The following is a 17,555-nucleotide window of genomic DNA, read 5'->3' on the forward strand; positions in this document are numbered from 1 at the left end:
AAAGCATATCACAGATTGTCCCTGAAACGTTTCCAGTGGTATCCTTTCCTCATGGGCACATTCTAGGAAAGGTTTTTTTTTTTTTCCTTTGATTTTCTTCCTTTGTTATTTTTGTTGACGTTTTTAAATCACTGAACATCAAGGAATGCTATCCAATAACCAGTGGCATAGCTGCTGCTGCTGCTACTGCTGCTAAGTTGCTTCAGTCATGTGACTCTGTGCGATCCCATGGATGGCAGCCCACCAGGCTCCCCCGTCCCTGGGATTCTCCAGGCAAGAACACTGGAGTGGGGTGCCATTTCCTTCTCCAATGCATGAAAGTGAAAAGTGAAAGTGAAGTAGCTCGGTTATGTCCGACTCTTCGCAACCCCATGGACCGCAGCCTACCAGGCTCCTCTGCCCATGGGATTCTCCAGGCAAGAGTACTGGAGTTGGTTGCCTTTGCCTTACCCCTCTTAAATCTTCACTGTATGTCTTTGGTGATTTCAGGTGATGGTTCCAACAGCCTCAGGCACACCCTACTCAAAGATAAGCACAAAGCACATGCTTGATCGAATATCAGTGATTTGGGGGTTAGCCTCAACTTTGCTCTCCTTCACAACATGTCATATCTTAAATTTTCCAGAAAGCATAATTGAGACCAAAAACCCATATAGAATCCTTGTGTGTGTCCTCTGTACCTCCTGAGATACATTGCAAGCATGAAGCCAGACTCCACTGGCAACCATTTTACTGAACGCAGGCATGCTCACAAGTAGAAAATGATCCACTACAAAAAGAGCTTAGCCACCTTTGATAGCTTCTTAGTTAGGATTATTTTAACTCCACTGCTCTCCAGTAATATGAGTAATAGAATGCTGAACTTACTTCTTTGGGAGAAAATGCTATGCCACACTCCACAGATGTCTCTTCCTCTAAGTCCAAGAAAAATATGTTAGGAAATGCAGGGTCTGTGAATTTCCCTGTAAGACCAGAAAAAAAAGACACTTTAAAAAAATGCCAGATATATATCTAAGTATTACTGCTAAATGTGGAGATGAAACTTTGAGAAACCTCAGCAAAACATTTATAACAATTAAAAAGTAGTTGCTGAATCATCTGTGTAGGGCCGCATAAGGCTGCTTCGTTACTATCTCAACAGTTAGAACCTTATATGGAACAACTGACTGGTTCAAAATTGAGAAAGGAGTACAAGGCTATTTATTGCCACTCTGTTTATTTAACAGATCACATATACACAGAACACATCATGCAAAATGCCAGGCTGGATGAGTTACAAGCTGGAATCAAGATTTCTGGGAGAGAAATCAGCAACCTCAGAAATGCAGATGATACCACTTTAATGGCAGAAAACAAAGAGGAACAAAAGACTCTTTTGATAAGGGTGAAAGAGGAGAGTGAAAACGATGACTTAAAACTCAATATTAAAAAAAAAAAACCTAAGATCATAGCATCTGGTTCCATCACTTTACAACAAATAGAAAGGGAAAAGGTAGAAGCAGTGAGAGATTTCCTCTTCTTAGACTCTAAAATCACTGCAGATGGTGATTGCAGCCATGCAATTAGAAGATGATTGCTTCTTGGCAGGAAAGTTATGACAAACCTAGACAGTGTATTAAAAAGCAAAGACATCACGTTGTCAACAAAGGTCCATATAGTCAAGGCTATGGTCTTTCTAGTAGTCATGTACAGATGTGAGAGCTGAACCATAAAGAAGGCTGAGTGCCAAAGAATTGATTCCGAACTGTGGTGCTGAAGAAGACTCTTGAGTCCCTTGGACTGAAAGGAGATCAAACCAGTCAATCTTAAAGGAAATCAACCCTGAATACTCATTGGAAGGACTGATGTTGAAGCTGAAGCTCCAATACTTTAGCCACCTGATGAGAACAGCTGACTCACTGGAAAAAACCCTGATGCTGGGAAAGAGTGAAGGCAGGAGGAGAAGGGGATGACAGAAGATGAGATGGTTGGATGGTATCACTGACTCAATGGACATAAACTTGGGCAAACTCCGGGAGATGGTGATGTCCAGGGAAGCCTGGCATGCTGCAGTCCATGGCGTCGCAAAGAGTTGGACATATATTCAATCAGCAAAAAGAGATGGCAAACCTATTTTTAAAATTTCCAAAGCTTAAGAAGGTTATCACAGTCTTATTCAGATGAGTATAAAAAGTTGTAAAGGTCAAGGTCAAATAACTGACTGAATCTTTGGTCTGAGAGAATTGAGACTCCCTCTCCAGCAAAGATGGAGAGGGGAAGAGCCAGACCTCCTCTGATGCCTTACAGAATTCACAAAGAAGATAGACACAATTTTGTACAAGGAAAAATTTCAATGTAACGGCATAACTTCAAAAACAAAGGCATTGGGTGAAAATACACACAACTGTCAAAAAGCAACACAAACTTCAGGGTAAAAAATTATAACCATTTAAATAAACCTCTAAAATAAGTTCTTAAAGACTGAATGTTAGCTACAATGGAACATCTATCTTCATCTAAACAATTCTAAAATCGCTTTTTCTCCCTGAGGTTTTCAGATTAATGCAAGGAATGATAATTTCAATTACTTCTGTCTGGAAATAAACTTAAATAATTCATTCCACCCTTCTCCATCTGGGTAAAATCTCACTCAACTTGATGTATGATATAAAAACCATTAGACAAATGAACCAAAAAAATCCATTAAGTGTTAATTAACACAAACATGTTTGTGGTGTGGAAAAAAAATACATATTATACAGCAAAGAATACCCACCTAGAATGACTATATATCTCAAATATATAAAATATAATAAAACAGATATTCTTAAATATATCTGTAGTATATATAAACATATAGACTGTGAAATGCAATAATCCAACATAGCATCAGTAAATACTTCCTGAGTGCCTACAACATGCAGAGAGTTACATCAGACAACTCTAGCAGAAAGCAAAATTTGGAACTGTAGTCATTGAACTCATGAGCTCACAGTAAAGACGACAAACAAGTACAAGGCTCTTTTTAATACAAGCTACAACTTTTGTCACAGAAGGATGTTTATGTGTTAGTATACTCATATTAATAAAATGTATTTTCTGGACATTTTAAGTATAAACTTTATTGCAATTATAAACTTTATTAATAATTATTATTAAGATAAACTTATGTACATCCTAAGACTGTGTCAACAGTCTGCTGTTGAGACCCAATGCTACTGGAAATAGGAAACCAACAAAGCTTTTCAGATGGGATAAGATCTTTATGTGAAAGAGATCACTCTCTGGTATAGGTGTGAGGGAAAAAGGCTTGGAGGCTGGGAAAGCATTTTAAAAGAAGAGGCAGTGGCCTAGAAGGGAAATTTGAGCTAGGGCTAAGGCAGAACTGTGGAAAGAAATGCACCTTGTTGAGTAGCTCTACAGAATAAACAGGAAGAGTCTGTGAACCATTAACAAGATGCACGAAAGCATATGAGGCAATCAGAGCAAAAATGTTAAGGCAATTAAAGTTTCACATCCAAATTTTTCAAAAATGAATATAAAATTCATATAGATTTCCCAATGTCTACTGTCATCATTCTTGGGCTATTCCACAGTCCCTGCAAACACAGCATGCTCGCCTAGACCTATTCCTTTTCCCACATTATTCAGTTCAGTTGCTTGGTCCTGTCTGACTCTTTGTGACCCCATGGACTGCAGCACGCCAGGCTTCCCTGTCCATCACTAAATCCCAGAGCTTGCTCAAACTCATGTCCACTGAATTGGTGACAACGTACAACCATCTAATCCTCTTTCGTCCCCTTCTCCTCCTGTCTTCAATCTTTTCCAGCATCAGGGTCTTTTCCAATGAGTCAGTTCTTCACATCAGGTGGCCAAACTATTGGAGCTTCAGCTTCAACATCAGTCCTTCCAATGAATATTCAGGACTGATTTCCTTTAGGATTGGCTGGTTGGATCTCCTTGCAGTCCAAGGGACTCTCAAGAGTCTTCTCCAACCCCATAGTTTGAAAGCATCAATTCTTTGGCACTCAGCTTTCTTTATAGTCCAACTCTCACATCCATACAAGACTAATGGAAAAACCATAGCCTTGACTATATGGACTTTTGCTGGCAAAGTAATGTCTCTTGCGTTTTTAATGCTCCCACATTATATCAACTATGAATTGTTCATCTAGGCACCTGTCACTTACAGTCAAAAACTGGGAATGATCCAAAATTTCTTCCTCTTCCCTAATACACACGTCCACTTGATGACCACACCAGAGCATTTCTAATTTCTTGGCACCTTTGGCAATCTCCTCCTTTCCTTCCCCAACATCAAAGTCTGAGCCCAGGCTCTCATCATTTCCCACCTGTATGGCCACCACACCTAACTGATCTCCCTGTCTCTGGTCTTACCCTTTCCATCCCCACATTTTCCCCCAGGCTATTTTCAACTTCAGTCCAAAAGGAAAATCAGTGAAGGGCAAGCCAACTCACACCATTGCCTAGATATCAATCCTATAACCAAACTGCCTAACCTCTAGAATGGATTCCTTGGTGGCTCAGTGGTAAAGAATTTGCCTGCCAATGCAGGATATGTGGGTTTGACCCTTGGGTCAGGAAAATCCCCTGGAGAAGGAAAGAGCAACCCACTCCAGTATTCTTGCCTGGGAAATCTCATGGACAGAGGAGACTGGCCAGCTATAGTCCATGGGTCACAAAAGGGGAAACAACTTAGGGACTAAATAACAACAGCCCCTAGAATAAATGTCCAGAAAAGAATGTTAGTTACCTGGGTCTCAGTTGCTCCTCTAGTCCTGTACTCCTATACTCTAGATATTCCCAACTACTTGCCATATTGACTCATTTCTACACCTCTACTTTCATTCTTTTCTATCCCCTTCTCTGTACCACTCCTCATTCTTCTAAATCCAGATGAAGCATCAGTTTCTCCAAGAAATTTTTCCTAGTGCTGATTCTCAGCTAGTTCCCCTTAATATAAGTTACTTAGCGCCATTAACTGACTTGTCTTGAAGCATCCACCATACTATATGGTAATAACCCAATACTTCATTTCTCTCCCTCCTAGTGTTATATAGGTGGTAACCATTTGTTACTTAGATCCAATAGCCTTCTTTCTCTGCTCTCCTCTGTCCTAACCTCTACAGACTGATTTATTGAGGCTCCTAGCTCTTCTGCCTCTGATTTGGTTCAACCACAGGGAGATGCCAGCAAGGTATCAGAGGATAGAAGGTATTTATACCCTCACATTTTCCCTACAATTCTGCCAAGGATTTTTTAAAAATAATTTTTAATAATTTTAATAATATTTTTAAAAATAATTACAGCTTTTATCAGATGGCCTCTCTTTTACAGTTTCACCACTCATAGGGCTCCGACATCCTGCCTCATCTTGCTCCTTTAGGTAGAGGTAGAAACAACTTCTATCCTTGTCAGTTCCTTTAAACCTGGCTCCCAGGTCCATACCTAATTCCTTCATTAAATAATCTTCAGTTAAATGCTTGAAGTGAGTCATTTATTCACTACTAAGACCTTGACTGATAAACTTACTATTCACTGTTGGAGAATAAGTAAGATGTATTATTGTCTTTATAGACTCATAAGCTAGTATCTGATCTATAATTGGTATTCAACAAATATATGCTGAATAAAAAATGACTAAAGCAATGGTTGGCAAACAGTTTTCTGTAAGGGTTTTGACAGTAAATATTTTAGGTTTTGTAAGCCATATGGTTTCTGTCACAACTATTCAACTCTGCCATTATAAAAGTATCCATAAACAATATACAAACAAATGAGTATGCCCGTGCTCGAATAAAACTTTATTTATAAAAAGAGGGGCCAGACCAGATTTAGCCCGTAGATCTTACTTTGACAACACCTGAGATAAACAATTGAAATATATTTTTTCAAACAATTAAACATAAAGATACCTAATATATAGTTAAACACACAGAACTATCTAAAATATTTACCTAAAATTCTTAAGCCATTAAAACTAGCAATTAATAATTTTATTTTCATTTATAGTATATACTTATATATAACATACTTAACCTATTATATCTATTAGTAAGCACAGTTAATTGCCATGTATTACCAGTCTTCTGGTATTAATACAGGTGTATTTATAAAAATAGAACCAAGATGGGTTACAGGATATAAGAAAAACATGCACTGAGTCATTAAAAATATCAAGAATAATTGCCCTTCACAGTACTCAGCATTATTTCTTTGAGCAACTTAAAATTCTTTTACTTTTATAATAATATCATCATAGCATAAAATATGTACCTGATTTGCCTTCAAAATCCAGTGAAAAACCATCAGCATCTTCCAGGTTAAACTCTACTCTGGCACGTGTTACACCTTTGTTTTTTACTAAAAATGGCATAATGTGAGTAGCACCAATATAGGTGCCAGAGAAGTTAAATCTATTCTAAAAGACAAACAAACAAAAAAAGAAATAATAAATAGAAGGTAGAGTAACAGTTAATAAAAACAATGTAAACTCAAAACTATACTGTAAGACACGAGATCTTAAAAGCCCTCATCACTAGAAAGAAAAAGATAATGCTTGGTGACGGATGATAACTAGACGTACCATGGTGAACATTTCACAATATATACAAATATTGAATCATATTGTACACCTGAAACTAACAATGTTATATTTCAATTATACCTCAATAAAAAATTACACTCTAATGTTTTTCAAGGACATCATTAACGGTGGCACACTCTACAAACTGGGCTTCCCAGGAGGATCAGTGCTAAAGAAACTACCTGCCAATGCAGGAGACACAGGTTTGACCCCTGGGTTGGGAAGATCCCCTGGAGCAGGAAATGGCAACCCATTCCAGTATTCTTGCCTGGGAAATTCCATGGACAGAGGAGCCTGGCAGACTACAGTCTATGGGGTCGCAAAAGAACCCAACATGATTTAGCAATTAAATGAGAACTCTATACACATTCATTATATTTATCTTCTTTCTCTCTCCTGCATGTAATCAGTTATCAAATCCCATTAATTCTGCCTCCTTCACCTCTTATCTTTATTGCAATTATATAAAGTTAGCAACTTTCGTTTCATTTCTAGATTTTGACTTTCTCCAATTCTCCGTTCCACAACTAAGTCACAAGTAAACTAATTGAAAATCTGACTACATGATTTCTTGTCTTAAAATGTGATGATTTTTCTCCATCTACAGGACAATGTCAAGTTCATTAGGAGGGCTCATAAAGTTCACCATGACCTTCCCCCACCTCATGTTCCAGCCTCGACTCTTACCCCTACCACTTCATATTTCAGCAAGTTGTATGACCTGTCATTTCCAACCAATACTGACACTTCTACCCTCTGTGTCTTTATCGAGGCATCTCTTCTGTCAGGAAGACCCTTCTCTAACTTGCAATTGTCTGATGAAATACTACACATCCTTCAAACACCAGCTGGATAAGCCACAGTTAATTACAGTCTGCTCAAGACTACTTCTGTTCCTTATGTTTACTTACATTATAACATCGCAAGTCTGATGATTTGTATATTTATCTGTGTCTCCTAGTGGATCTTATGTCTCATTCATTTTTGCCTCGTATCTATCTGACATCTAGCTTAAATATACAAGGAATGTTAACTGAATGTATCTTAGCTTTAACTTATATGACAGACATGTGCCTATACCAAAAAACTCTGTAGGATTCCTCTTCTGGTGGAGTAACTATAGATATCCCATAGTTCCTTAGTAAAAGAATCATATACAGCATTAAAAGAGAAAGAGACAACAGTATCCTGATGTTGAGAAAAACATGGCATTAAAGTCAACTGTTCACTATTTGTTTCAGTTGTTGGTGCTAGTGGTAAAGAATCTGTCTGCCAATGCAGGAGATGTAAGAGACACAGTTTCAATTCCTGGGTCAGGAAGATCCTCTGGAGGAGGGCATGGCAACCCACTCCAGTGTTTTTGCCTGGGAAATCCCATGGACAGAGGAGCCTGGCAGGTTACAGTCCACAGGATCACAAAGAGTCAGACACGACTGAAACGACTTAGCATGCAAAATATCAACTCAGTTCTACAAGTGAAATTTGTAAAATCCAAAATAGGTAGTAAAAGTTTGATGCTTCATACATGCAACAAATCATTCCTCTTATCCCACTCTGGTCTTTCCCATAGGCTCATTTGGATAAAATTCCCTAATTGATATTAAGACACACATTCTCTCTCCCTCTCTTCAGTCACTCAGTCATGTCTGACTCTTTGCGACCCCATGGACCATAGCCCGCCAGGCTTCTCCGTCCATAGGATTCTCCAGGCAAGAATACTGGAGTGGGTTGCCATTTCCTTCCCCTCATAATTATTAGATGTATTGCTAACAATATCTGGAAACACTAGAATACTGGTTTTAAATGGTAACTAGGCAGCAATGTTTAAAAATCCAAAATAATTAGGGAATATTGATAAATATACAGTAATGTAAAGTCCTATGAATTACTCAGTCGTACCATAACATGCAAAGCCTGCCACAAAGAAATATAGTACTAAAAGTCTCCATATTTGTCTAATGTTGTACAAAGGAGGACACCATAGCAATGGAAAAAAAAACCAAAAACAATCTGGATACTCCAGAAATCACCATTACCATAGCCAAGCTAGCTTAGTATCTGTCGGTCTGTCTGGATTTACCATGCCTTCAATGCTGAATAAAAGAAAGGTTAGAAAATTGTAACTTCAAGCCTAAAATTGTGATGATGTTGTTAAAGTGCAGACTTGTGATAAGGACCTACCTGAGGCAACCAGCAGCCTCATCAATTTCTACTTAATTTAATTCAGAACCTGAATGGTACCAGTCATGGGGGAGAGAAAAATAAAAGGGCAAATAAGCTGAAAATAATATGACTATGGCTACAATGGACATGTTCCCAGAAATTAAGATGTTTGTAACATCTTATAAATGTCACAAGGGACAGACATATGGGCTTTTTGAAGGATCAGGGAAAGTTTCTTTGGATAGATGAGAACAGATCTGAAGGCCTGGCCTGAAAGAAAAATAGCATGCATGTGCATTCTACCAATTGTAGAACAATACAGGGTATAGAACAATAGTTCAAAAAAATAATTTGATTATAGTTCAGAAAATACAGGACTTTCTGGTGGCACAGTGAATAAGAATCCACCTGTCAATGCAGGAGACACGGGTTCGATCTGATCCCTGGTCTGGGAAGATTCCACATGTCACAGAGCAACTAAGGCCATGTGTCACAACTACTGAGCCTCCAAGTCACAATTATTGAGTCCATGAGCTTTAACTACTGAAGCCTGAATGCCCTAGAACCCATACTTCACAACAAGAGAAGCCACTGCAACAAGAAGCCCAAGCACCATAACTACAGTGGCCCCCCATTTGCAGCAACTAGAGAAAGCCTGCACAAAGCAACAAAGACCCAGAGCAACCAAAAATTTTAAAATAAATAAATTTTAAAAAATGAAAATCAAGACCACAGTGAGGTACCATTTTACACTCAATAGACTGGCAAACATTAAGTCTTACAAAGAAATTATGGAGCAACAGAACATGGAGCAATGCAAACTTGAGAAAAAACATGGAAATTATCTTGTGCAGTCAAATATATATATAATCTCAGAAACTCTACCTCTAGAGAAACTCTTACATAAGTACCTTAGAAGATATGTACATGAATGTTCATAGTTGTGGTGGTGGTGGTGATTTAGTCACTAAGTTGTGTTTGACTCTTGTGATCCCATGGACTGTAGCCTGCCAGGCTCCTCTCCCCATGCAATTTTCCAGGCAAGAATACTGGAGTGGGTTAGCATTTCCTTCTCCAGGGGATTTTCCCAACCCAGGAATTGAACCTGGGTCTCCTGCATTGCAGACACATTCTTTACCGACTGAGCTACGAGGGAAGTTCATAGCTATAGTATTTGTAATATCAAAAAAAAAAAAAAACCCACAAAAAACAGATACACTAACTGAATGGACAATGGAATGAGTCTACAAATTACAGTATGTCTACATAATAGATTATTAAGCATCAGGGATAATGAATAACATACAGCTACACATAATTAAGATGAAGTTTAAAAACATAACATTCAATTAAAAGTAACCAACCAAAGATAATATATCTTTGTTATAAAGCTGAGAAATCAACAAACTAAACTAAATAATAAACAGTTAAGGAGTTCATACATATGTGGCAACCCAATTAGAAAAAATAAAGAGATAATAATGACAAAATTCAGGAACGTAGTTATCTCTTAAGACGGGTATGATCAGGATGAAGCCTACAGATAATTTAATGGTTTTGGTACCGTTCTGATACTTAAATTCAGTGGTGAATTCTTAAACCTTCATTTAATCTGCTCAGTACTCTGCTTCATTACTTACATTTATATTACATGTATTAATTTCTATATCACACTACTATATAGTAAAAAAAATTTTACCTACATGGGCTGACTAGGGACACAGCAATAAAAATCACTGCACTCATAAACTGATTCTACAAATAGGCAACATACTTACTGGGTGGATTTCAACATCAGGAACCTCAACAGATCCACCAATCCTAAGGTCTATGTCATTTGCACGGCGAATAGCAACCTGTTTAGGAGAAACATAAAATTCTGCAGAAACCACACTAAAATATACTCATATACTTCTCAGGTACAATATTACCAGACATTTATATAACATTTTATGATTTATATAATCATAACATACTATAAATGTCACAAGATTTATTCTGGCAGTTGTCATCCTATTTCTCGGGATGTAGACTTGAAATTAAGAGAAGTGAATTTTAAACTCTTAAAAACTTCCACCACAAATGGGACTGACAGCTTGTGAATTTGATTGAAGAGTTCTACCCATTTGCCTTGACATTACTGCCTCAAACTCCACGTAAGCTTATTGTACTGACCTAACTTCAACAGGATATTCAAAATTAAAACAAGAAAACTAAGTACAACATGCTTCATTCCATAGAAAGATACTAACATCCAAAACAACCATAATTCTAATGAGAGCAGCTAAAAATTGCTGAGTATACAGGCCAAGCACACTGCTAAATGCATTATCTTTTTTTTTTTTTTTAATCTTCAGTATTTTCTTAATACCCTAATTTCCAAGTGAGGAAAACTGAGGCTTGAGGTCACAAAAGTTGAAAGTAGCAGCAGCCAACCGTGGACCAAGAACTGCCTGAACAATCTCTTTCAAGAAAATTAATATTATTTTCTCCCAATCTGAGGGCTGTCTTTTCACCTTACTTATAGTTTCCTTTGTAGTGCAAAAGCTTTTAAGTTTCATTAGGTCCCATTTGTTTAGTTTTGCTTTTATTTCCAATATTCTGGGAGGTGGGTCATAGAGGATCTTGCTTTGATTTATGTCGGAGAGTGTTTTGCCTATGTTCTCCTCTAGGAGTTTTATAGTTTCTGGTCTTACATTTAGATCTTTAATCCATTTTGAGTTTACTTTGGTGTATGGTGTTAGAAAGTGTTCTAGTTTCATTCTTTTACAAGTGGTTGACCAGTTTTCCCAGCACCACTTGTTAAAGAGGTTGTCTTTTTTCCATTGTATATCCTTGCCTCCTTTGTCAAAGATAAGGTGTCCATAGGTTCGTGGATTTATCTCTGGGCTTTCTATTCTGTTCCATTGATCTATATTTCTGTCTTTGTGCCAGTACCATACTGTCTTGATGACTGTGGCTTTGTAGTAGAGTCTGAAGTCAGGCAGGTTGATTCCTCCAGCTCCATTCTTCTTTCTCAAGATTACTTTGGCTATTCGAGGTTTTTTATATTTCCATACAAATTGTGAAATTCTTTGGTCTAGTTCTGTGAAAAATACCATTGGTAGCTTGATAGGGATTGCATTGAATCTATAGACTGCTTTGGGTAGAATAGCCATTTTGACAATATTAATTCTTCCAATCCATGAACACGGTATGTTTCTCCATCTGTTTGTATCCTCTTTGATTTCTTTCATCAGTGTTTTATAGTTTTCTATGTATAGGTCCTTTGTTTCTTTAGGTAGATATACTCCTAAGTATTTTATTCTTTTTGTTGCAATGGTGAATGGTATTGTTTCCTTAATTTCTCTGTCTGTTTTTTCATTGTTAGTATATAGGAATGCAAGGGATTTCTGTGTGTTAATTTTATATCCTGCAACTTTACTACAAAGGAAACTATAAGTAAGGTGAAAAGACAGCCCTCAGATTGGGAGAAAATAATAGCAAATGAAGAAACAGACAAAGGATTAATCTCAAAAATATACAAGCAACTCCTGAAGCTCAATTCCAGAAAAATAAATGACCCAATCAAAAAATGGGCCAAAGAACTAAACAGACATTTCTCCAAAGAAGACATACAGATGGCTAACAAACACATGAAAAGATGCTCAACATCACTCATTATTAGAGAAATGCAAATCAAAACCACAATGAGGTACCATTACACGCCAGTCAGGATGGCTGCTATCCAAAAGTCTACAAGCAATAAATGCTGGAGAGGGTGTGGAGAAAAGGGAACCCTCTTACACTGTTGGTGGGAATGCAAACTAGTACAGCCGCTATGGAAAACAGTGTGGAGATTTCTTAAAAAACTGGAAATAGAACTGCCATATGACCCAGCAATCCCACTTCTGGGCATACACACTGAGGAAACCAGATCTGAAAGAGACACGTGCACCCCAATGTTCATCGCAGCACTGTTTATAATAGCCAGGACATGGAAGCAACCTAGATGCCCATCAGCAGATGAATGGATAAGGAAGCTGTGGTACATATACACCATGGAATATTACTCAGCCATTAAAAAGAATTCATTTGAACCAGTCCTAATGAGATGGATGAAGCTGGAGCCCATTATACAGAGTGAAGTAAGCCAGAAAGATAAAGAACATTACAGCATACTGACACATGTATATGGAATTTAGAAAGGTGATAACGATAACCCTATATGCAAAACAGAAAAAGAGACACAGAAATACAGAACAGACTTTTGAACTTTGTAGGAGAATGTGAGGGTGGGATATTTCAAAAGAACAGCATGTATGCTATCTATGGTGAAACAGATCACCAGCCCAGGTGGGATGCACGAGACAAGTGCTCCGGCCTGGTGCACTGGGAAGACCCAGAGGAATCGGGTGGAGAGGGAGGTGGGAGGGGGGATCGGGATTGGGAATACGTGTAAAAGAAAATTAATATAGTGAAATAAAAATTTAGGTGTATAACTCCTAAAAAACAAGGCCTGAAGATTACATGAGCACATAATTGTCTAATCAAAATCTGAAGCATGAAAATATCATTCCTTGAAAGCCCTATCTACATGAGATTGGTAGCAATCAACTTCCAAGATTTAAATCTAAATGTATACTCTAATTACAAAAGACTTATGGATGAATTTCACTCTTTCAACAGAATCAGTGACATTGTTTATAGACAAACCATTAAATACCATTGTTTCAGAGTGCCATCTAGACAGTCTTATTAACTGAACTGCTTAATTCATAATACTACATGATTTCTATATTTTATTTATAGAATATATAGTACATAAACAAAATACTTGACTAAAATCATAAGAAGCATAAGTCAATGCTTCAGAAGTAATTACAAATCAGTAATTACAAATTACAAATCAAATATGTGCTTCACTGATGAATGCTGCATATAAATCTCAACCCCCCAAGGCTGCCTTTTACTTACCTCTAAATTCCAGGCTACCATAACACATTCACTACCCTCACTCATTGCTCGCTGACCTTTCTATCTCCCAAGACTTCATCTGTACCTAACCGATACCACTCCTCACAAATCCATGGCCCCAGAAACCATATACTCATCTGTGCCTCTATTTCTCACAATCCTCTATCATCCCTGCTTTCTTGCCCATTTTCAGAGACACGAATTCTAGAATGTCACATGTCACAGGGACATCTAAGTCTGTGATGTGTGATTTCTTTCCAGATCAGCCCCAATTTACCTGTCTCTATTTCCTTTTTTATTTTATTATTTATTTATTTAATTAATAAATTTATTATTATATTATATTTATTAATAATATTGTTATTTATTATTTATTTAATTAATTAATAAATTTATTATTATATTATATTTATTAATAATAATATTGTTATTTATTATTTATTTATTATTCCTTTTTATTTAACTTTATTTTATTTATATAATAAATAATATTTATTATATAAATAGATATTTATATAATAAATTTGTATAATAAAAATATATGATAAAAATATAAAAATATTTATTTATATATAATGAATAAATTTATTTATTAATAATATTATTTTTATTTATTTATTTTATTATTCCTTTTTACTTAACTTTATTTAACTTCTTACAAAGTTTATCATTTCAACTTCTCATCAATATATTCAGCCCACTTACACTCATTCTTGGTCTTTAGATGGGTAACAGAAATAATCCCTATCATCTCTAAAATTAATCCTTAGCCTTCAGACCAATATGCATAAGCAATGGCCTCTTTATTAGACATATTAGACATCTCTACATAGGGATGCAAAAGGTGCTTCAAACTCATGATTTCCCTCTAAAATCTGCTACTCATCCTCTAATTTCTTTCTCATTGAATGTAGTTCATCTGTCTAACTCTTGACTAACTTATTTTACTTATATGTGACCCCTTCCAATCATCAAACCCTAAATGCTCATCTCTTAAATTTGACATGAATTGGTCTAGAATCCTGTCTCCTAACAAAGAACACAATCTTCTCCTGCCTGGACATCATTACCAGACTAGTGACTGCACTGGTCCCAGTTTCACGCTACTCTATAACCCAAGTGATGTCTGAAAAATGCAAATCTGATTGTGAAACTCCATGCTTAAAGACTCCTAGTTCTTAAGATAAAATTTTGAGTTTCTAAGTTGTTGATAAGGACCTGTATGACCTAAAATTTATGCAAGTCTCTAAATATTTACATCTTTCTCCACTATCATCCATTCAATCTATAAAGCCATGTTAAACTAAGTTTTTTCATATCTGTCTTGTAGCTCGCTCTCTCCTTCCTATATCTGATCATGGTTCCTTAAGTACTTTTTCCTCTTCTCCTCCTTCACCCCACTACTATCCCTTTTCTCTGAATGATTTTTAACTTCAGTGCCTTTTAGATGCATCTTCCCCTAGGAAACTGCCCTTGACCATGTTAAGCCTGGCTGCAAACCTCTCCTGTGTACTCCCTCAGCCTACAACATTTCTCCATCATTATACTTACTATACTATCTTTTAATTTTGAGTTATTTGCATCCTCCATCAGATTGTACTCTCTCAGAGAACAAGGACTCTAGTTATCTTGTTCAATTTTACATTCCTAGCATGTACAGAAGAGCCTAACACATAATGTATGCCCAATAAATACCCAGGGAATAGATGAATAAATGAATCTCATTATATTATAATGTTAAAAAGATAAACTTTGTAAAAGCAGTATAGTTCTCTGAAATACAGTGGCAATTAATCTCTCAGTAAAACCTATACTTTAGTGGCTATATTTTTTACTTTTTCCAGAATAGTATATAAAAAATTCTGTCCAAATATCAGACCATATATCATAATATATAATTTATAAACATCTTTCAGTACATAATTCTTTATAAAGGTAGGGTATAATTATTAGGTTATTTATTTCAGAGCCAAGCAAATTGATATTTATTATATTAAGCTACATGTTATTTAAGAATTAACAGTTATGAGAAATTGAAGGATAAAATGGGGGATACATCTTAAGCCATTCATTTTGATCTGATGATAGCATACATGTTATTTTTTTAAATGCAGGTTAATGCACAGTTGATCACCAGATTGAAGATTAAGAGTATTCCATGAGTTTATTTAATAAATAAAATTTATTACAGACTCATCTGACATGTTTTTTTTTTTCTGTTTAATGAACTCTTGGAGAAGTCCTTAAAATCAAGGTAGTATCTTTTTATTCACATAATTTCCAGAACATAAAGTAGTAAGAAATTTTATGTGTGCTATAAAATAGAGATGTTAACCTCATATACAATTTATCTATAATTCCTATAGTTATTAAAGCTATTTAGAATTAGCATCCAAAAATTGATTATTTCTTCCTAAGGCATCTTTTAATACCATGGAGAAAACAATCCTTCGCTTTGTGAGTAGTGAGGCCTTGTCACAAGTTAGAGATATCAAATATTCCAAGTTCATGTGAAAAAGGCCTCGAATTGATGAAAGGTATCCATTTCAACTTAGTAGAAACTTCCATTAGCAACTTTCATCAAAAATATTTTCTACAAATTATACCTACTATTATAAATAGCATAACCAAACAAATCCATAGAGACATATATAAGAAGTGAGAACACATATGCATAAACATACCTTTGCTCTTGTGTCAAATTTTTCTTTAACGGTAGGAGTACAGGAGATATTGAGAACAGTTAGTCCCCCCAGTGGGATGATTCCTTGTGATGGAACAATATTAATCATAGACAAAAGGCTCTGGTCACAAATCTATAATCAAAAATTTGCAGAAATGTGACATTACCCTTTAAAGTTATCATTCCAAAATTTTCATAGGTTGCTTCTACACCACTACATAGAGATGACCTGCAGGTACGGGGCATGAGATGATGTGAAACAGATTTTCAAACAGCAGACAAACATTTCAAATTTCAACAAGGATTTGCACCCCTAACCCACAAACAGAACTTTCAGCAGGGACATCTTCCAATCCAAATAGGATAATGAAGTGGCTTCGAGATTTTGAAAAACTTACAAAAGAATGAGATATATCTGTTGGAGAGATGCCAAAATTCTAGATACTATTTTGATAGCTGCCTTTGCCTTGATCCTAAAAAACTGAAAGCAAAGTTAGTGGGAAGGCAAGATGATAAAGTAACCTCCTCTTCTTTATTATTTGCTTCATAGCCTAGTGCCTAAGATATCATTTCAACCTTCAAAAAAGTAACTTACCAAAAGAGTTAAGGTATGGTTTGTCAGAAGCCAATTTAGGTTTATCTATCATTTCTTAAGTCAGAATAATTTGAAGGGAAACTGGTTAAGATATTTTTAGGATGACGGAACACCCCCTAAGATCTCAGAACAAATTCTGAAGCAACAGAGTAGAAAGGGTATTCTCCTTTGCTTGTTGGGGCAGAAGACATGTAAATATAAAGCTTGAAAGAAAGCTCTCAAATACTAACCTCTACTGTCACTATTAGGGGATTTTATTGTTGGTTTAAAAAACAACAACAACAGCCACCCAGGGATCGAACCTAGGTCTTCTGCATTGCAGTCAGATTCTTAACTATCTGAGCCACCAGGGAAGCTCAATTTAAATATCACACACTGCACAAATTAAATCAGGAGTAATAACTATAAACAGAGTATCTTTAGAATGGTCTTGATCTAGGTCCCACTTACTACCATAACAGTCTTAATGACAGAGTGAAAATGAGGGGGAAAAAGGAAAAGCATATACTGAATATAACAAAAATGTACTTTTTTTTCAATTTTTTTTCTACATCATCTTTTTTTTCAATAAA

General features: G+C 36.2%; 1 protein-coding gene across 1 annotated transcript in view; it reads right to left on the reverse strand.

The window, feature by feature from the left end:
* LOC133052844 (cilia- and flagella-associated protein 47-like) overlaps nucleotides 1–17,555 on the reverse strand; it is a 190,760-nt gene that overhangs the window by 170,353 nt on the left and 2,852 nt on the right. The window contains exons 3-6 of the mRNA XM_061137676.1: nucleotides 16,390–16,521; nucleotides 10,528–10,605; nucleotides 6,277–6,421; nucleotides 868–962 (exon numbers count right to left, since the gene is read on the reverse strand). Coding sequence (XP_060993659.1) covers nucleotides 868–962; nucleotides 6,277–6,421; nucleotides 10,528–10,605; nucleotides 16,390–16,521 — 450 coding nt within the window. The remainder of the gene's footprint in view (nucleotides 1–867; nucleotides 963–6,276; nucleotides 6,422–10,527; nucleotides 10,606–16,389; nucleotides 16,522–17,555) is intronic.

The sequence above is a fragment of the Dama dama genome, chromosome X, assembly GCF_033118175.1.
Source record: "Dama dama isolate Ldn47 chromosome X, ASM3311817v1, whole genome shotgun sequence".
NCBI lineage: Eukaryota > Metazoa > Chordata > Mammalia > Artiodactyla > Cervidae > Dama > Dama dama.